We start from the raw sequence: 21,806 nt of genomic DNA, 5'->3' as shown, positions 1-21,806 counted from the left end.
CTCCAGGTTCAAATAAGTCTTGTTGGCTAGGCAGGCAGAGTTGGGATGTATAAATCATAAGCAAACTGAAATCTTGGTCATAAACATCCCATAGTGATAAGTCTTCTAACACAATAATGCATTTCCTTAAGGGTTCACAAGAGCTTCTCCTTCCCTCTGCTCTGACCCTGTTCAGTCCTTTGAAGACTGGCGTCTGGGTCCTGTGCACCCCCAACTTCTCTCAAGACCACCAGAGCCCCTCTGCTCAGATTAGGAACTGGCCTTCGAGCTCCCGGGTCTGGGCCACAGCGCTACCCCTGCACCCCACACTGAGCCCCTCAGACTCCCCTCCAGAATGTGCCCTTTGAAAACCTCCCCAGCCCTCAGCCCCAGGGGGGCTCAGATCCCTTGGCCTCGCTCCTCCAGATCTGGCCCTTCCCCTGCTCTGTGCCTGGATGGAGCCTCAGCTCAGCAGGGGGAGGAGGTCAGCACACAGCCAGGCAGGAGGCTGACCTCGGCCTGCAGTGACTCAAAGCAGGGCTGCAGCTCCTGGCCAGAGGCCGCGGTCGGGCTGTGGAGGGAGAGCACTGGATCCTGACCACTGGACCGCCAGGGAGAATGGCCGTGACAAACCTGACTCATTATCTATGTAGCGGTGAATCTCCACCTAGAGATGGAAAGTGGTGACGCAAGCAAAGTGTTTCTTAGGAGGGAAAGGGTGCTTGTGGATAGACACACCAGAGGGCTCAGAAAGAGTGGGGGGGTCGGGCCTCATGGTAGTTAGAATCACTTTTATGGGGCATTTCTTCTGGATTTCCTTTAGCCAATCATCTCCCTTGGCCTGGCTCTGAGTCCCTTTTTGGTACACCTCAGGGTCCTCCTGGGCTTGCCCGGTGGCTCAGTGGTAAAGAACCCGCCTGCCAATTCAAGAGACAGAGGTTCGATCCCTGGCTTGGAAAGATCTCCTAGAGGAGATAAGGGCAACCCACTCCAGGGTTCTTGCCTAGCAAATCTCGGGGAGCCTGGCGGGTTACAATCCATGGGGTCACAAAAGATTCAGACACAACTTAGTGGTTACACAGCAGCAGTAGGATTCAATCTACCATTGAAATGAAGAAGAGTTACATGTACCAAGAAAGATACATGTAAGGCTTCCCTGGTGCTCCAGTGGTTAATGGTCCACCTGCCAATGCAGGGACATGGGTTCCATCCCTGGTCTGTGAAGATTTCACATGCCTTGGGGCATTTAAGCCTGTGCTCCACAACTACTGAAGCCTGCCTGCCTAGGGCCTGTGCTCCACAACAAGAGAAGCCACCACAACAAGAAGCGTGAGCACTCCAACTAGAGAGTAGCCTCCACTCACAGCAGAGAGAAAGCCCACACACAGCAACAAAGACCCAGTGCACCAAAAAAAAAAAAAAAAAAACACAGGAAAAAAAATATTGCAATAACAGGAAATGACGGTGGGGAACATTCATTTGTGGTTAGACCACTCGGGTGAGAATCTGGGCTGGAGATGGAGCAAACACACCTGCTGGAGAAGGTCTCACATGTCCAGGCATGGCAGTCCTGTTGAAGCAACCTAAAACACTACAGAACACTAGTGTGATCTACCTTGTAAATCCTTCCTGGGGCCCTCCTTTCCTAGCAAGATTTCTGAGCTGATCCACTCCAGCAACACAGACAGCTCCCACTTCTGTCCTGCCTTTTCGCACGTGGTTGATCAGGAGCTCAGCAAGCAGAGGAGGGCTGTCGACTGCCTAGACAATATGATAGGCAGGATGGGAAAGGGTAGGCTGAGGCTAGGGGAGGCTTCCACATGGGCCCCAGGAGGGCATAATGTGGGCGGGGATTGGAGACAGAGACTAGGAAGCTGTGGGTGAGAAAGGGGATGCTGAGGACAAGGGAAGGGACACCAGCCTCATCAGAGACAAGCCCTTTCTCCCCAGAATCTACCCAGAGGGAATCAGCCACAGCTCTGAATAGCAGGAGCCTTGTGAGCACAGAGGTCATCTGGAACCTCCTGGATTCTAGGTCCCATGTGCCCAGATTTAAATGAACCCAATGTCAGTGCCTGCAGCCCTGCTCTTCAGAGATTATTCATCTTCCCCAAGGCTGAGTCATTTAGACATACTTTAAGTTCACTGGCTCAGATGATAGAGAATCTGCCTGAAATGCAATACCTGGGTCAGGGAGAAGGGAATGGCAGCCCACTCCAGTATTCTTGCCTGGAGAAGTCCATGGATAGAGGACCCTGGGGGGCTACAGTCCATGGGGTTGCAAAGAGTTGGACACAACTGAAGCAACTTTCACTGCACTAAATGCACTCTGAAAGTTTTAGGGGTTGTAACTTCAGGGCACTCGAACCTGGAGAGAATAGCTGTCATCAGCGTTGATTGCAAGCTTGTCCCCCCCGCCACATCCAGTCACTCATTCTTTACCAGTAAGAGACCCTGATGTTTGGTTTGCCTCATGCTTTTACAAATAAAAGCCCAGAAGTCAGAGCCACATTCATACCCAGGTGTGATCCTGTCTTAATAAATAGTATATATGAGGAGTTTTGTGTGTCCAAGTGTTTGCAGAAATATCTTGGATAAAAAGACATCTGGGATTCCCTAGTGGACTAAGTGGTTAAGAATCTGCTGGCGATGCAGGTAACTACACACGAAAAGTTAAAGTGTTAGTTGCTAATTGTGTCCACCTCTCTGCAACTTCATGGACTGTAGCCCTCCAGGCTCCTTTGTCCATGGAATTCTCCAGGCAAGAACACTGGAGTGATGGCCATTCCCTTCTCCAGGGGATCTTCCCGACCCAGGGATGGAACCCCATCTACTGTACTGCAGGCAGATTCTTTACCATCTGAGCCACCAGGGAAGCCCAATACATATAAAATAGAAGAATATAATGTTTCACTTTAACTGAGGCTTGCCCTAAATTTCCCATAGTCATACTAGCCATTGTTTTAAAATATCCTTTATGGGCAGAGACACTGTAACATACATTAAAATTAAACCAATTTTCTTGGATGGCAAATTGTTTTCCTAAAACAACATCCTAGGGACCCTCCCCCCCACCCCAGTTAAAACAGTTAATGTGCTCCAAAGTAAATGAAAACATAGTCTTCAAAGATGAAAATTTTGTAAAACCCTGATTACTAAAGGAGTGATTATCCCCACTTCTCCATTTGACAGCCAAACCTTGCATAGCCGAAAATTTGGGAAAAAATTTAGGGCATTCCATACTGGATGACTACGAATAATACTGTGGCTTCATCTATTAGAGCCCCCAGACCCAATATCCAATATTATCAAAACCACTAACTCTGTTCAGTCAACAATTGGCACATGTTTTGTTTTGTTCAGTGCCTATGTCAACAGTTTCTCATCTAAGACTGTCTCCACTCCCAAAAGGACACAAATCCCTCTTTCCAGGCTTCCCACAGGTACCCAAGGCCTCGCCATCTCCACTGCACACCCTCTGGGCAGACAATGTCTTAGCTGCATCCCCCTTTCTCCAGGAGCACAGGTATTCAAAGCAGGACCAGGACCCTAAGGTCCTTGCCCCCCATTCCCTACCATGTACCTGCCTGACTTCTGTCTGTGGAAAACTTTAGTCAAAGAATGACAGCAATCAAAGGAGTGAGAGATGGGAAAGCAAAGGAAAACAGTCAAAGGAGACTAAATAATAATGATGTAGTCATTAAGCACAGTCAAGGACATTTAGTTGATTCTGAAGGGCTGTAGATAATATTCTGAGTCATATCCCGTGAGCCACCTTATAGATACCAAAGCACCAAGTGGAGATGTTAATTACATGATGGTCAGACTGCACCCAGGACATAAGTTGCCACTGTTTTCCTTCAGAATGCAATTTATGTTGAAAAATTGTTACCTGTTAGGAGGGACAGTCGATATAGGAATTACTCAATAGCAATTAGATATTTTAAACCTTGGTTAGTCAGATAACAAGTCTTAACTAATACTCTTTTTTTTTTTACAAAATATAGCAGATGACTCTGCTCTTCCTGCACATAGCGACCCCCTCACATTTCTGTCTGGAAAAGATCTTGCCCTACTGGTTGCCACTAAGGGTTTGGGTCGGGGATAAGTCAGTAGGCCTTTGGACAGGTGTCCACCATCCTCCCCCTGACCTGCCGGCATCTGAAATAGGCAAACTTTTCCTTTCCACCAACCTGGCTGGTCTACTGTTTTGAGTGGGGAGCAGCCAAACTCACCACACTTCTTTCGGCAGCCGTGTGAGGATACAGGATGAAATCCGCCTTCAAGGAGATGCAGTGCAAGCACCTTTTCTGTGCTAAGGACACAGACGTCTCACACCTTCTAGTCCTTTCCTGGGGTTCTGAGGCAACCCAGTGCTCATTTACACGTTTTCTTTCCAAGTTAAGAGTCAACAGACAGGCCCGTCAGTGCCCTCAGAGACTCCTGCACTAAAAAAGCTTTGGGAAATATATCTCCTGCCATCTGGAGTCTCTGCACGACTTCTGATGGCCACTGCGTGCCCAAGGATTCGGGTGCAACGAACGACACTACCCCTAGCAAGCTTTCTCAGCTCTATTGAGACACAAGTACCTCCGTATTTGATTCTCAAACATGTAGCCGAAATTCCCCCAGTCCAGTCCCTGGCTACTATTATATTATTATATTAAATATATATAACATATATGTTAATAATAAAACACATATTTATATAGAGGATTATACATATAAATTTATGTATAAATATATAATATATAGAGATATATTATTAATTTATATCTTATATTTCATTATATATAATTACTATATTATATGTTATATAAAATAATTACATATATATAAGAATTATGTATATATATTATATATAAATACAACCATTATACTTTGTAAAATTAATATATATATTATACATATATTGCTTAAATATATATTATATACTATTATACATATATCATATAATATATAATATGATATGTGATATATAATAATATATTATTATATATCATGTAAAATATAATATATGTTATATGTCAGTGTATTATATATTGCATACAATCACCATCATCCTTTATTATATATACTTTAGTTTATATAAATATAAAGTATATTTACATATACTTTATCATTATATTATATAATAATTATAGCTATTAGATACACTGTATTTTTATATAATATATAAATGATATTATTTAATATTAATATACAATTGACATAGAGTATATATAAATATATTAAATATGAAAATGTAATATATAATGTATATATATAATAAATATTATTATATGCCTAGTATTTCAATTTAATTATTATATATCATATATGTAATATAATACATAATATGTTGGGGTCCAGCCCCAGCAGGATCCAGGGGAACCCTCAGGATGAACGGCGTCGGCGAATGAGAGAGAGAGACAAAGCTCGGGGCTGAGTCTGGAGTTTATTTTGCACGGCCCCTTTATACCTTTAACAACATCTTTGGGGGAAGTGCATATTGCTTACACACAGGTCACCTCAAAACATTACAGCAACTTGACCTTCAACAGAAACTGGATGTCACCCACCTACTTTTCGTTCCCAAGAGTCTTTCTTATCATTTGGCCTTCAGGCCTGCTAACATTTTATGGCTTGCACCTGGTGTGACTTAAGCAACTTCAGTAGCCGACTCTGTTTTTCTTGTGATTAATCTATTTTCTTTCTAATAGGCGTCATCTCTATGGGAACTAGATAGGATTACATTTTTACGGAACAGAAATGCGAAGGACTGAAAAAACAGCAGATATGGCACAAAACAAGCTCTTAGTCTAAAAGTTAACTACCTGCAAGAAGTCGCCAGCTAATCTCTATCTAAAGTATTTTCTATTAGGCACATTTGTGGCTACTATATTTGTGGAGCTTTTCTCATCCTGCGAAGGGGCCTATGCTTAATAGTTTCTTTTGTTAGCTACTATGCTTAGGATGTTTAGAACAATCATGAGCATTTTGTGCAATGAGAGCACACATTTATCAAACAAGCCAGAATGCCAGCAAAAGGGTTTAAATTGAAGCATTTCCTTCATCCCTGGCCCCTTCATAGGGTACCAGCGTCCAGGAGATTTAATTAGGGTTTTAAGTTGGTCTTTATTCAGTGAAAGAGGAGCAGGAGAGCTCTCGGCAGGCAACACAAGAATCCGCAGCAGGGTGAACAAGAACAACAGCAGAAAAGGGGGGAGGATATAGGGTAGGGTAGAGGCCGAGGCCAACCTGGAGGGTCCCTTATCCTAGACGGCCTTGCCTGTCAGGTTTTTTCTTCATGACCTCGTCATGGGCGGGACCTCCCATAATGGTTCCCGGCAATATTATATATGAATATATATTAAAATACATAATAATATGTCATGTTATTTATTATTATCATTATTAATATTAAATAATATCATCATCATCATTATCTAATATATATTAATTTATATAATATATAAGGTATAACATATCATGTTTATTATAGTAATATATTGTCTATTTAACAAATGTGTATATTAATGCAATATAATCCTGATCAGTGACATATATATAATATAATACAATATTTATATAATATTATGTGTATGTAATATAAAATATTTAATAAATAAATAATATTTAATGTACAATTATATAATCATAAGATATACTTATTTTATTGCTATATAATATATTTTCTATATATAATAATTGCATTATTTTGTTATTATATAATATAGCTATTATTATTATATAATATATATTTCTATATAATTTTATATATTATATACATGATATATATATTATATACTGGATATAACTATATATGTAAATATAACTATCTAAACAAATGTATACTATAAATTTATAAATACTATAAATGTATAATATATCCATATATATAAATATGTAAATAAATATATGTTACATATAAATTAATATAATAATAATATATTAATTTATATGTAATATATTTCTATTAAATTATTAGTTAATTATTGAAATAAATATAAATATAAATTTATATAAAAATTGAATGTTCTATAAAAATATAAATATATTTATTATGAACATAATATATAAATATATATTTATATAAATATATACCATATATATCACATATAAATATATGTGATATACAATATATGATATATAATACATAATATAAGATAAATAAGATAATATCATATACAACAAATATATAATATATAAAATAATATTTATATTGATATTTTATTATATACACTTTACTGTCTGTAAAGTATATTTATATATACCTTATTATCATATTATAATTATTATATATACTATAAAATACCATTATTTAATTAAATAATATATAATATATTATAAAATATATAATGTATATATGATAGATTATATAGCATATAGAATATATAATACATATAATATTATCTATTATACATTTTCTGTTCAGTTCAGTTTAGTTGCTCAGTCGTGTCCGACCTTTTGTGACCCCATGGACTGCAGCATGCCAGGCCTCCCTGTCCATCACCAATTCCTGGAGTCCACCCAAACTTATGTCCATTGAGTCAGTGATGCCATCCAACCATCTCATCCTCTGTTGTCCCCTTCTCCGCCTGCCCTCAATCCTTCCCAGCATCAAGGTCTTTTCAAATGAGTCAGCTCTTCACATCAGATGGCCAAAGTATTGGAGTTTCAGCTTCAACATTAGTCCTCCCAATGAACACCCAGGACTGATCTCCTTTAGGATGGACTGGTTGGATCTCCTTGCAGTCCAAGGGACTCTCAAGAGTCTTCTCCATCACCACAGTTCAAAAGCACCAATTCTTTGGCACTCAGCTTTCTTTACAGTCCAACTCTCACACCCATACATGACTACTGGATAAACCATAGCCTTGACTAAAATGACCTTTGTGGACAAAGTAATGTCTCTGCTTTTTAATATGCTGTCTAGGTGGGTCATAGCTTTCCTTCCAAGGAGTAAGCGTCTTTTAATTTCATGGCTGCAGTCACCATCTGCAGTCATTTTGGAGTCCCCAAAAATTAAGTCTCTCACTGTTTCCATTGTTTCCCCATCTATTTGCCATGAAGTGATGGGACCTGATGCCATGATCTTAATTTTCTGAATGTTGAGCTTTAAGCCAACTTTTTCACTCTCTTCTTTCACTTTCATCAAGAGGCTCTTTAGTTCTTTTTTGCTTTCTGCCATAAGGGTGGTGTCATCTGCATATCTCAGGTTACTGATTTTTCTCCCTGCAATCTTGATTCCAGCTTCTGCTTCTTTCAGCCCAGTGTTTCTCATGATGTAACTTTATCAAGAATTGTGTACATTTCAGGATTGATTAAAATTAAATATAATTTAATTAAGTAAATGACTTTTATTATTAAAAGTAAGCTACAACAATAGTGGAATTTGGTTTTCTCTTTCTGTTAACAGAACAAACTTTCCTGGAATATTGAGCTGCCTTGGAGAACAGATGGTTAAGTCTCTTTCTCTAGCTAACTCTGAGTGTTCCAGAGAACTGTGAGGCATCTCAGAGGGAAATATTAGATTAACTAGCATCACTGGTATGTTAAACACCATGGGGAGCATTATCAAGTGAATGAGAAGCCTTCTCAGGTTAAACTGGGATGGATATTATTAATAGGGATTTGCTAAAAAAAATTATGGAATTCCTACAAACCTGGTAGGTCCCAACATCATAATTAGGACATACCAGGGCATCCCACATTCTGCTACCAAGTCACAATTCTGGTTATTGTGATCAAGTTTCTTAACCCGTTACATTCTGCTCAGGTGCATCACCTTATCTTTCAGTCTTTAAGTCAGGTGCACACAGTTACTATACTCTGATGGTTTTGCAAAAGGTCTTCATCGCCCAAGAAGATTCATAGGAGAGACCATTTTGACAAGCACTGATGTCTGATCAGTTTCACATTATACCAGGCAACTAACTGGATAAGAAAATTTTAAATCTCCATTTAAAAAACCTGCTGGTATTATAAAAGTGTTTAACAAAAGATGAAATACTGAGTCAACTCGTAAATATAGTTTTAAAGTTTATGGGGTTTTTTTTTTTTGCTCTGAAATATTATTGATCTGTTGCTTTCTAGATAAAGCCCAGCCCTTCCCCTCAAGCTACTAATGATTGACAGCAACTGAATAAATGCCCTCTGTGAGTAAAACGGAAATATGTTACTTTTCTCTCTCTTGGTTTCTCCAGAAGTTAGAGATGCTTAACTCTGAGCAGCCTTATCAGGTAAATAAAAATGACTGTCTCCTGACATTTGCAATAATCTTCATATTTTGGGACCCTCTAGAAGAGAGAAATCTGCAAGCAAAATCAAATGGCAGGATTTGGGCCTGGATTTCCTGAGGTTACAATGGTGTTGATTCCTTGTTTTCTGGAATTCAGTCTGAGACTCTCTTTTGTACATATAGTTTTATGATTGACTTATTTACTTGTTCTTGGAGGCTGGGTCTTTGATGGACCTCACAGGCTTTTCATTACTAGCGCGGGCTTTCACTAGTTGCAACACTAATTGTGAATGAGACAGTTCAAGCTCTAGCCTCACGGCAAAGACCACTGAGACACTACATATTTATCAGATGGAAACACTCAAAAACTCATCTTCCTTGTTGCCCTCTAAAATAGGAAGACTCTTTGGGAAAATATCACAAATCATTAATCATTGTCCTCATCGTAATATGCTTTCATGTTTTTCAAATGTTGGTCCAAGGGCTATAAGAAGGCAATCAAAGAGAGAAATAATATTTCCTTAACACAAACTGTTGATGCTAACGAATCATGGAACTTGAGATTATTTCCAGCTCTTGTGTCCTTTCCTCAAATTACATAGGTTGACTCCCCTTGGAACTGTAGTGGAGAAGGAACTTATGAGGCCTTCGTAGATCCCCACCCATGTACACCTGCCTCGTATCTATGAAAAACAACTTCAGTCAAGAATATATTTAATCATAGAAGTGAAACAATACAAAAAGAAAGGAAATTGTCAACGAAGTCAAAATAATAATATCGTAGCTATTAAACAGACTCATGGACTGTTAGCTCTTCCTCAAGGGCTATTGATAATATTTGGAGCCAGGACCTTTGACCCCTTTTACAGGATCTGAAACCCCTGCCAGATGGAAGAAGTGAACTATGCCACCCACAAGCAGGAAGACCTGAGACCGGCTGGAACCACAAGGGTGATGCTGCTGCTCCCTGAGACCTCATCACAGACCCAACAGAAGAGCGTCCTCGGGTTGATCAGGCTCTGCTCCTTGAACAGCATAAGACTCCTCAGACCCCTCCAGGACCAGACACACAGCCTTTTATTTATGTTAATATTTTATTGATCTATTTATTTGGCTGCCTTGGTTCTGATTTGCAGATGAAGGATATTCTCTACCTCTGGTGGGATCTTGCTTGTAGCTCAGAGACTCACCAGCTGTGGGGCGAGGGCTCAGCTGTTCCTGGGCTGTGAGATCTTAGATTCCCCACCAGGGATCGAACCCAGGTCCACTGCATTTCAAGATGGACTCTAAGCCACTGGACGACTGGAAGTCCCAGGACACAGTCTTGAGGGCATTAGCCTGCTTGGTCCCCCGTGTGTGTCAAAGCAGTAAAGCTAGTTTTTCCATTTCCCTTAAAACTCTCTCTCTCAGATGTAATCTGGCCCCAGGACACAGAGGCCCAATTTTGGCAAGGAGATCTGGAGAGAAGCCAGGAGCCATTGGAAGAACAGGGTCCTGGGGGCAGGAGGGCTGAGGGACCTGAGTCCCAGTGGGGTGGAAGGCTGCGAGAGGCCCAACGGGGCATTCCGGAGGGGAGCCCTGAGGAGGCGTCCTTGGCAGCAGGCCTGGCGCTGCGGCGCAGACTCGGGGCTGCGGAGACAGACTCCCCATCTCAGCGGAGCGGCCACAGGAGCCGGGGCGGCCCTGAGAGGGGTCAGGGCGCACAGGGCCCGGGCGCCAGTCATCAAGGGTCAGAACACGGTCAGAACAGAGAGGAGGAGAAGCTCTGCGCCACGGAGGCGCCCCCGGAGTGTAAGGACCGCCCCGGGGAGGGGAGCGTGTGGTCCTGGGTGTGGACTCCAAGAAGCTCTGTGCTTCCCAAGGCGGGGCCCAGGAGGCTGGCGGTTTCAACAGCGCTGGATGCACCTGAGGCCACTTTGCCTCAAGAACGGAAACTGGGGAGGCAGCCCCATCTGTCCCCTCCAATCAGAGTTATTCCTCTCCCTGACTTGCCCCACCCACCCCTCAGGGCAGTGCCCCTCTCTTCACCCCTCGCCCCCTAAACTCGTCCCCCATCCCCGGGTTTCTAGATTCTTCTGGGCTCTGCACGCTCCTAGGCCCGCCCCATCCTCCATTCTCTCCCCCTCCCCGCTCTCCAGGTTCTAGATTTCAGACAGGCTGGGACCTGGGCTGCAGTGCTTCTTCGTGGACACACAGCTTCTTGAGCCACAGACAGCAAGGAAACCACAAATGACTAACAATCACTACACACACGGGCAGCGGGGGCAAGTGATGCACCAGATAAAAAAACAAAAGATCAAAAAAAACCCCAAAAAAACAAAAGATCAAAACTCCAGTCCCCCCTTCAGAGCTGGAGAACTAAAGTGGGGTCCTGGACGTGATGCCTGCACACAGCACCACCAAGGGGCTGCACAGACCTCGCATTCAGCCCTCCCGCCCAATGCTGGACCCAGCCCGCCCTCACCCCATTTAATGGAGCGGATTTCCCACACGCGCCCCGACACCCCCTCACACCCAAGGAGCAAACAAGGGAACTTGTCACTATTTTGACTCCCTTCCTGATGCACGCAGAGCTCCAATAAAACCTTGTCTGAATATGCTGCCTGGCCTCTTATCAATGTCTGTTGACTTAGGATTCCCAGAACCCTGGTGGGTCACATGCACTTCCGGCTCTGCACACTCCTAGGTCAGCCCTGTCCTCCCTTTGCTCCCTGCCCCTCCCTGTGTTCCAGATGCTTCTGTCCTCGGTGCCAGCCCTTCCCTGGACCCTGGATCCATTTTCCCTCCACTGTGGTCTCAGTTTGTTTCACTACTCACATGTATCAGCATCTCTCAGACGCGATTGAAGCATGACTTTGACTTCCAAGGTGGGCATTCGCTTTCCTACAGAGCTTCTCCAGATGCTGGAGGCCCCAGCCAGACCCCCTCTGAGAGAAATCCTGCCCTTCTCAGCCTGGTCCCAGCTGGAGCCTGGAAAGCCTGCCGTCTGTCCCACATTCTAGACCCCACCCCAAGACCTCTCACCACTGGCCTCCCTCACTTCCCCTGGGCTTGAGTCCAGGAAGCCTTTCCTCTCACACCCAGGCTCAACTCCCTTCGTTTTAAATTCTAAAATTATTTTGTTGACAATTTTGCAAGGCACTTTCCATTTACAGCTCTTACAAAATATTGCCTATATTCCCTGTGTTGTACGATCCATCCTTGAGGCTGTCTTAGGGCTTCTCAGGTGGCACTAGTATTCAAGAATCTGCCTGCCAATGCAGGACACACAGGAGACACGGGATCGATCCCTGGGTAGGCGAGATCGCCTGCAGAAGGAAATGGTTACCCAATCCCAATATTCTTGCCTGGAAAATTCCATGGACAGGGGAGCCTGTCTTACTCCCAGATTTTGTACCTCCTCCTCCCCACCATATTTAAGCTCCTGCTCTCCCACTAGAAACCACTAGTTTCAAAATATCCTTCTGCTGCTTTTTTGTTATATCCACTACTGGTCAGGAAAGTAGTGTATATTTCAATTTTTTTTTGTTAGATCCACTAGAAGAAAACAGTATAAAAGTATAAAAAGTTTTTCTTATATCCACTTCATATACACTCAAGAAAGTACTGTAGATAGCAACAAAGTAGTGTATCCATCCGCACAGGAAGGAGTAGCCAAGACACAGCCTCTTCCAGATGGAGACTTCCCATATGTCTGTCAGAGCAAGTAAATTGAGGACCTAGACTAAAAGGAACAGAAATGCTCACTTGTTCAGCATGGAGACACTGACTTATTTAACCAAGAACAAGCTCAAAGAAACTCTTGAAAATATAGTTGCTGACCTTCTCACAGAGATGTTATAGACATTTGTAGAAAATAAATTACAAGTGGATGAATTGAGGCTGGTCCAGAGGCCATTCAGTGAGTTGCTTAAACACCTAGTCAAGTGGTTGCTGCTATCTGTCCTACACCAGATGGCTTTGGTGACATGGAACCAGTTAGGCATGAGTTGCTTAAGGAATAAGATTATATATGCCTTTAAGAAGTTTGGTCACCAACTAGCTGAAGTCATCATGGCTTAATTTCTATTCATGTGTCAGTTCGGTATCTATGCTATCTTTGTGAAGTCTTAAGAAGACAGCATCATGCATTATTGTGTAAGAGGACTCATCATTGTGGGATGTTTGCGGCTAAGATTTCAGTTTCCTTCTGATTTATACATCCCAACTCTGCCTGCCTAACCAACAAGACTGATTGAACCGGGGGAGACATCCCTAAGATTATAATAGTATTCAGAAGACACAGATCACCAGCTTATCTTCCTTTATTGCTTCCTCAACAACAGTTTGCTCTAACACGAACAAAAATTGAGAAACAGAATTTTTGGTATTAGCAGCAACACACCACCTCTACCCTCCTGACAATGGATGACCTGTGGGCCTTTTCAGTTGCTCTTTGTAACTAGTCCACCAGGCTCCTATGTTCATGGGCTTTCCCAAGCAAGAATACTGGAGTGGGGTGCCACTTCCTATTCCAGGGGATCTTATGCACCCAGAGATCAGATGTGTGATCCCTGCATGTCCTGCGTTGCAGGCATTTTCTTTATCACTGAGCCCCTAACAACGTACGGCCTTCACTCTAAGGATATAAAGGATATCTGAACTCTCCTGTGGTCTGCCCGATTCTGTGCTGACTTCCTTCTCCTGGAGCTGAAACTCCAGCCAGGGGCAGACCAGGGAAGGGACAGATTGTAACCAAGCAGGACCCTCTGAGGCTTTCCCAGAATAACCCCCCAGCCAAGTCCTCTGCCTGCCTTTTGTCTGTAAAAAAACTTGCACCACAGAATAAATGTAGGGACTTCACTTCCGGTCTAGTGGCTAAGACTCCACCAGTCAAATTCAGGGGTGAAATTTGAATACTTGGTTGGGGTATGAATATCCCACATGTCTTGCAGCGAGATTAGAAAAAAGAATAAATTCAATCAGAGAAGTGAGAAAATGTGGAAAGGAAAACAATCAAACAAGGCTGATGAAAAAATGACCCCTAATCTTATCTAAATATATATATGACTCAGTTTGTGTCTTTGTCTTTAGATAACATTCCTGAATTAATTTCTAAATGAGCTCCATTTAATTGACTTAAAGAAAAGTAAGCCCTTTCAAATAAAGTATTTCTAAGGTTCACATAATCTGGGAAATGTTCAATATTAAGTCCATATTTGGTATAGACCTCAGGTTAGTTTGTTGTTTAACCGCGTGTGAATTAATGGAGACATGAGTCACCAACATTGTCATCAACACTCACTGCACCTAGTTCCGTTGCAAGTCAAAAAGTCCTATCTGTTACAAAATTTGACTGCAAGAAAATTAACTATGATGATATTGTCATAAATAATAGAGATAAACGCTTCTTCCTTGTTGTCCTCTAAACTAGGAGGACTCCTTTGAAAAATATGACAAATGTGTACTTTAATCATTATCCTCATTGTAATATGTCTCATAATTTTCAAATGTTTGTCCAGGGGTTAAGACAAGACAATCAAAGAGAGAAATAATATTATCTTAATACAAACTATTGATGCTAAGCTTGAAACTCGAGATTATTTCCAACTCTGTGTCCATTCCCAAAGTAGGGAGGACGACTCCAGAAGGAACTTAATCAAGCAAGACCCTATGAAGTCTTTGTAGATCTCCACCCAGGTCCACTTGCCTTTTGTTTGTATAAAAAAACAAAACAAAGTTTAGTCAAAGAATAAATTTAATCACAGAAAATATAGAAAGAAAACTGTGAAGAAAGACAAAATAAGAATACCTTAGCTAAAAAAAAAAAAAAATACCTTAGCTATTGAACAAATCATGCAGAATTAGTTTCTCCTCAAGGGCTATTCATAATGCTGTGAGCCAGGACCTTTGACCTCTTTTACAGAATCAGAAACCCCCGGGAGACTGAAGAAGTGAACTATGCCGCCCACAAACAGGAAGACCTGAGACCGGCTGGAAGCAGAAGGGTGATGCTGCTGTTCCCCGTGACCTCATCACAGACCCAACAGAAGAGCGCCTCAAGTTGATCAGGCTCTGTTCCTTGAACACTGTAAGACTCCTCAACCCCCCTCCAAGACCGGACACACAGCCTTTTTAAAAACATATATTTTATTTATTTATTTGGCTGCCTTCGGTCTTCCTTGTAACAGGCAGGATATTCCCTGCGTGTGGCAGCATCCTGGCTTGCAGCAGGCAGACTCTCTAGCTGTGGGGTGCGGGCTGAGCTGCTCTTGCCCTGGGGGATCTCAGTTTACCGACGGGAGATCGCACCCCTGTGCCCGGCATTGCAAGGTGGATTCTTAACCACTGAACCACCGAGGAAGTCCCAGGACACTGTCTTGAGGGCGTTAGCCTGCTGCGACCCCCGCACCTGGCAAAACAGTAAAGCTATGTGCTTCCATTTCACTCACAGCTCTCCCCGAGATTTAATTCGGCCCTAGTACATACACAGAGACCGAATTTTGGCAGCAAAAGCTGAAGGAATTACAGGGACCCGGGAGCAGGAGGGCTGAGGGTGTCTGAGCCCCCATGGGGTCGAAAGCAGGGAGGTGCCAAAGGGGAAATTCTGGAGGCGAGCCCCGAGGAGAGGTCAGTGTGGGGAGCAGGGACGGCGCTGTGTGCAGACCTGGGCGCTCAGGAGGCCAGATCCTGATCTGAGCAGAGGGGCCAGAGGCGCCAGGGCGGCCCTGAGCGGAGTCGGGGGTGCACAAGGCCCGGGCGCCAGTCTTCAAGGAGAGAATAGGGTCAGAACAGAGACAAGGAGAAGCTCTGCACCACGGAGGAACCCTCGGAGTGTAAGGACCATCCTGGCAGGGGACGGGTGTGGATGGTGTGGACTCCAACAGGCTCTGTGCTTCCCAAGGGGCCCGCGAGGCGGTTCCAACAGCGCTAGATACACCAGAGGCCTCTTTTTGCCAAAAGTATGAAACTGCCCAAAAGCCTCACCTCTGCGTTTATTCCTAACCCAACCTTCCTCTCCCATCCCCAGCGACAATGACCCTCTCTTCATTCCCTGCCCCCCAAACTCCTCCCCATTCCCTGGACTTTCTAGATCCTGCTAGGCTCTGCCTAGCCCAGTCTTACTCATCCTCCATATCTTCCCCGCACACCCTGTCCCATGTTCTAGATTCTTCCACTCAGCTCCCCTCCCTTCCCTGGGTCCTGGATCCTTCTCAGCCTCCACTGTGGTCTCAGTGTCACCGACCCACAAATCCCAGAGCCTTGCAAAACTCCACTGAAGGACGTTTGGCGTCCCCAGGTGGACATTCACTTTCCTGAAGAGCTGCCCTAGATGCTGGCGGCCCCACCGCAGACCCCCTCTGAGACCAATCCAGCCTTTCTCAGCCTGGCCCCAGCTGGAGCCTGGATCCTGCCCTCCTGTCCCACACTCTAGTCCCCACCCCAAGGCCGCCCCACATTGGCGTCTCCATTTCCCTTGGGCTCTAATCCAGGAAACTTTTCTGCCCCCATCCCTATCCCTCAAGTCCCTTCATTTTTTGAACTGTCCAAGCCCTCAACTCAAGCCTTCTGTCTCCTCTCGGGTCCTGACATCTGCCGCTCCTGCTCATTCTCTGCGTTTCTAGAACCAAGGGATTCCAATCTCCTTCTCCACCTGGTTTCCTGTGCCCTTTGTCCATCCCCTCTTCTTCAGGGGTCCCTGGGACTCCTGCGTGCAAGGACGTTTGCACCTGTGTGTTCCTTATACCTTTCACAGACACACAACACATAGAAATATACAAGCACACAGATACATATAATTACATGAATACACATATACACACCCATGTCCACACATATACATAGGCAGGTACCTACATACATACACACAAATATACACATTTTCACACACAAACACACATACACACAGCCCACAGAGCTCCCATACCAAGGCCTTAATTCCAAGACTCTCAAGTGGTAGCACATGGAGCTCCTGTCTGCACACTCCTCCCCCTGGGCTGGGTGTGTCTGGAGGGTGTCCCTTCTCTTAGTGACAGTTTAACCTTGACTGTGCTTTGCTGTCTTACGGTCACTCACCTCACCGCACGTCAGAACCCTAACCTTTCTGATCACTCCTCTCTGCCCCTTCTGTCTCCAAAGGATCTCATATAGTTTCCCAGAGCGTCGGATCCTTTTCCCTCCAAGAGCACTTACACAGTGCAGTGCGTGCTGGGGATGCGCTGGGTGGTGCCTGTGCCCAGCTTGCTCGGTGCTCTCACAGAGGCTCTCGCTCTGATGCAGAGACTGCCCTCAGCCGAGCCACAGTCCCTTCTTCGGTTGCCCCCCACCCACTCCTGGGAGCAGCCAACAGCCAGGACCACCTGGCGCAGGGCTCCAGAGCCCCAAGTGTGGCCGACCAGGGGCCGAGGTGTGTGCTCAAAGCCCCCGCGCGCAGTCTACACACAGCACGTCCCCAGCCCGCAGGGAAGGGAGGGAAACACATTAAGCCTGGATGTCCCTGAAGCCTCAAGGAGTACAGCCTTCTGACCCTTGATCTGAGCCCTGCCAGGTTCATTTCAGACTCTCACCTCCAGACCTCAAAGATCAGGATCGTGTTGTGCGTGTGCTGGGTGGTAACAGCAGCTGTAAGAAGCAAACTCCTTCTTGAGAGACTGTGTAGATTTCAAAGGACACACAACAGGAATTTGGAAATTCCCTGGATGTCCAGTAGTTAAGACTCTGCGCTTTCACTTCCGGGGCCCCGGGCTCAATGCCTGTTTGGGGAACTGAGATCCTGCAAGCTGCACAGTGTGGCCAAAAGGAAAAAAATACCTACAGTTCCTCATGATAAGATTTACAGTCTGTGTCACTTTTCTTTTGTCTAGTCCTAATTCCTGGCAGGCGGGAACTGAGCGTCATTTGGATTAGAATCCCTGGTATGTGGTAAACTGGTTAGGGTATATGAACCTGAGTTCAGCCTCTGGATCATTAGGATGTGAACCCACCAAGATAATGAAGGGAGCGGTTCTGGTTCTGGGAGGACAAGGAGCCCAGACCCAGGGTGGAAATGGGTGGAAGGGAGGCTCGAGTGCCCTGGGGGTGGGGGTGACCCCGTGTAGCGTCTGCACGACCGGCACAGGTTTTATGCGGCAGCCACTGGGGACGGGGACATTGACGGCAGCCGAGGGAAGGAGGCAGGAAGAGAAACTAGTGTCCAAATAATCCATGCTGGAGGGGGTGTGGAGAACAGGTGGGGGGATGTCAACTGGTGCAACCACTTGGAAGCAATATGAAGGTTCCTCAAAAAATCTAAAAATATAGTTGCCATGTATCTTGCAATCCCAATTCTGGGCATACACTGAGACACATGTGTAATTCAAAAAGACAGATGGACCCCGGTGTTCATAACAGCCCAGACTATTGACAATAGCCAAGACATGGAAACTACTAAATGTCCACCAACAGATGCACGGACACAGAAGACGTGGTGTGTGTGTGTGTGTCTGTATAATGGAGCATCACTCGGCCCCTAAAAATAATGAAATAATGTGATTTGAAGCAACATGGACAGCCCTAGGGTTTAGCATACTGAGTGAGGTAAATCAGAAAGAGAAAGACAAATACCATATATCACTCCTATGTGGAATCTAAAATAAGACATAAACAAACTTATCTTTGAAGCAAAAACAGACTCACAGACATAGAGAACAACTTGTGGTTGCCAAGGGGAAAGTGGTGAGGAGAGGGAAGGATTGGAAGTTTGGGACTGGCAGATGGAAACTACTATATAGAAGCGGGGGGTAAGCACCAAGGCCCTGGAGGACAGCACCCATTACTGTGAGATGAACCACAATGAAAAAAAAGATGAAAAAGAATATAGAGATATGTCAATAAATCACTTTGCAGTGTAGCAGAAATCAAACCCGACATTGTAAATCAACTATACTTTAAATAAATAAACAGGACGGCAATCTGGTCCCACTGTTAGAAGTTCAGCAGAAGAGGGTAAAAGGAAAAATGATCTGAACTGACACCTGTTTAGTACCGTGTCCCCCGGGTCCTCTCTGCACAGGATCAATCTCAGTTACCAGGTGCTAAGGGCTGCCAACTGCAATAGCACTAGAGGGAGAGGCCCACTGCATATCAATCTTTCTCCCGATTTTTTAAATTGTTAATCTTTATTCATTTTTTCTCTTTTTTATTTTTAAATTACCAAAGTATGCTAACACATTTACAGGAGACGTGAAAAATAGAGAACAAGGTTACATGTATGTCCATGGTATATTATAATTATTTTTTAAATAGACAAATTAAGATTTTTAATTGGAGTTTCAACATCAAACTCTCAAAAATTTATAGAACGAACATTCAGAGAAGTAGAGAATATAGTAGACCTGAAAAGCATGAAGAACCAATTCAACATAATTAAGACTTACATAATTTTCACACAACAGTAGGATACAAATTCTCTTCAAGTTCCCATAAACTAGGAGACACTGGAACACATCCAGGGACATTAAACAAGGTACAAAAATGTCATGGTCTAAAGGTATCACAGTCTATTCTCTCATCACTGTTGAATTATGTTAGAAGTCAATATCAAAAGATATTTAAAATAACCAATACATTTTCAAGTTCAGTGTGACATATACTGTTGACTTTGACCTAGACATGGAATCCTCCCTGAATTTTTTTTTCTCCCCGGATTTTTATAATTAGTCATCATGCCAGCAAACAAGTGAGAGTGGACGAACCTCTTACCTCAAGTGGTGCCATGTTCCGTGTCACACACCCATTGGCCAGTGACTTCATCACGTGACTTCCGTCAGAGAAATAAATTCTGGACGTGGCCTGCAAAGAGCAGACGCACTTGAAGATTTCCCCATGGCGTTCCTTATTTCACTGAAGGACCACAGGATCATGGAAATTCTAGTGGATATGGTTGCTGAATTCCTCACAGAGAGGGTAAGGAAATTCATAAATAATAAATTAATGATATATGGAATGGTGCAAGTCCTGAAACCCTTAAACTCGTTGGTTGCATACCTGATTAAAAGGATATTGATATCTGTACTACAGAAGATAACATCTGTGACATACAACCAGTTATACCTGAATTCGGTAAAAAATAAGCTCATGTACGTCTTTAAAAGCGTAAAACGTCAACCAGCAAAAGTGATTGTGATTTAATTTCTATTTATATATCCGTTCATTATCTATACTATCTTCAGAAAATCTTAAAGGACGTCATATATTATTGTATAAGAAGAGGCATCATGGTGGGAAGTTTAAAACCGAGATTTAAGTTTCCTTGTTAATTATAAATACCAATTGCACCTGCCTAACGAAGAGTACCTTGAAACTTGTACCTTGAAGAAATGTCACTAACGTATGATAACGATATTATAACGTATGATAACGTATAATAATGTGGAAAAACACATCGTACTTGAATTAATATACTGGCTCCTAAACTGCAATTTCTGCAAACACTGGAAGACAATTTGAAACCAAACTTTTGCTGTTACCATCAACATACCTACTCCGCCTTTCTGACAATAAATACATCTGACCCTGGAGAAATAAAACGATAACTGTGGTCTCCTGCCTGGTTGTGTGCTGACTTTTTTCTCCTGCTGGGGTGAGGGTCCAGGTCTGGAGGGGCGAGGAGGACAGGGCCCCCGGCGGCAGGAGGGCCGAGGGCAGAAGAGGTTTCAAAGGGAAAATTCCGGAGGGGAGCCCTGAGGAGAGGTCCGTGTGGGGAGCAGGACAGCGCTGGGTGCAGAGCTGGGAGGCCGGTTCCGACCTGAGGGAGAAGGGCCGCAGGAGCCCTGGGGACCTTGAGAGGAGTCGGGGGTGCACAGGGCCCGGGCACCGGTCTTCAAGGGCCAGAACAGGGGGAGTACAGAGGGAAGGAGAAGCTCTGCGCCACGGAGGCGCCCTCGGAGTGGAAGGACTGTCCCCAAAGGGGAAGCGTGCGGATCGTGTGGACTCCAACGAGCTCTGAGCTCCCCAAGGCGGCCCGGGAGGCTGGCGGTTCCGGCAGCGCTGGGTGTGACTCAGGCCTCTTTTTGCCTCAAGAACTGAAAACTGCGCAAGTAGCACCCCCTCCCCCCGAAGCCCCCCACTCCCCGCCGCCGAGTTATTCCTCAACCCGACTTTCCCCTCCCATCGGTCAGGTCAGGGACCCTGTCTTCATCCCCGGCCCCCTAAATTTGTCTCCTCTCCCCGGCTTTTCTAGACCTTTCTGGGCTCTGCACACTCCTAGGCCTGCCCCATCCTTGATTCTCTCCCCATCCCTCTCTCCAGTTGCTAGATTCTTCTGGGCTCTGCTCACCGCGGTCTCACTCGTTTTCCATTTCCTCCCCTACCCCATCTGGTGTTCTAGATTCTTCTGTCCTCGAGCCCCGCCCCTTCCTAGGCTCTGGCTCCTTCTCAGTCTCAGCCGGTCTCATCTACTCACAGGTCTCAGCGGCCCGCGAACTCTGCGGAAGGACGTTTGGCGCCCCCGGGTGGACATTCCCTCTCCTGCAGGTCTTCCTCCCCACCCACACCCAGCCCCAGAGCAAGCCTGCCCTTCTCAGCCTGGTCCCAGCTGCAGCCTGGAAACCCTGCCCTCCTGTCCTGCACTCTAGTCCCCGCCCCA

General features: G+C 44.4%; 2 protein-coding genes and 2 long non-coding RNA genes across 6 annotated transcripts in view; 2 read left to right on the top strand and 2 right to left on the bottom strand.

Moving 5' to 3' along the window:
* The window catches only part of LOC122420213 (carcinoembryonic antigen-related cell adhesion molecule 6-like), a 75,456-nt gene extending 66,126 nt beyond the window's left edge, over nt 1-9,330 (top strand). Inside the window, exon 4 of one of the 3 annotated variants that reach the window (XM_043435108.1) lies at nt 9,168-9,330. In XM_043435108.1, coding sequence (XP_043291043.1) covers nt 9,168-9,169 — 2 coding nt within the window. In that variant the 3' untranslated portion in view covers nt 9,170-9,330. Of the gene's footprint in view, nt 1-8,380; nt 8,462-9,057 lie in introns of those variants that run through there. The other 2 variants (XM_043435106.1, XM_043435107.1) reach the window with 2 other exon arrangements.
* Nucleotides 1-21,806, bottom strand: part of LOC122420196 (carcinoembryonic antigen-related cell adhesion molecule 7-like) — a 320,198-nt gene that overhangs the window by 224,130 nt on the left and 74,262 nt on the right. The window lies entirely within an intron of this gene.
* On the top strand, nt 15,185-15,634 carry LOC122420229. Its single transcript, XR_006263234.1, has 2 exons — nt 15,185-15,272; nt 15,373-15,634. It is a non-coding gene; the product is annotated as an uncharacterized LOC122420229 (long non-coding RNA).
* On the bottom strand, nt 15,549-21,755 carry LOC122420223. Its single transcript, XR_006263227.1, has 3 exons — nt 21,624-21,755; nt 19,922-20,011; nt 15,549-15,593 (listed from the first exon to the last, which is right to left on the bottom strand). It is a non-coding gene; the product is annotated as an uncharacterized LOC122420223 (long non-coding RNA).

This window comes from Cervus canadensis, chromosome 18, assembly GCF_019320065.1.
Source record: "Cervus canadensis isolate Bull #8, Minnesota chromosome 18, ASM1932006v1, whole genome shotgun sequence".
NCBI classification, from domain to species: domain Eukaryota; kingdom Metazoa; phylum Chordata; class Mammalia; order Artiodactyla; family Cervidae; genus Cervus; species Cervus canadensis.
Note: the sequence above shows the minus strand (reverse complement) of the source record. Positions and strands in the feature narration are given on the sequence as shown.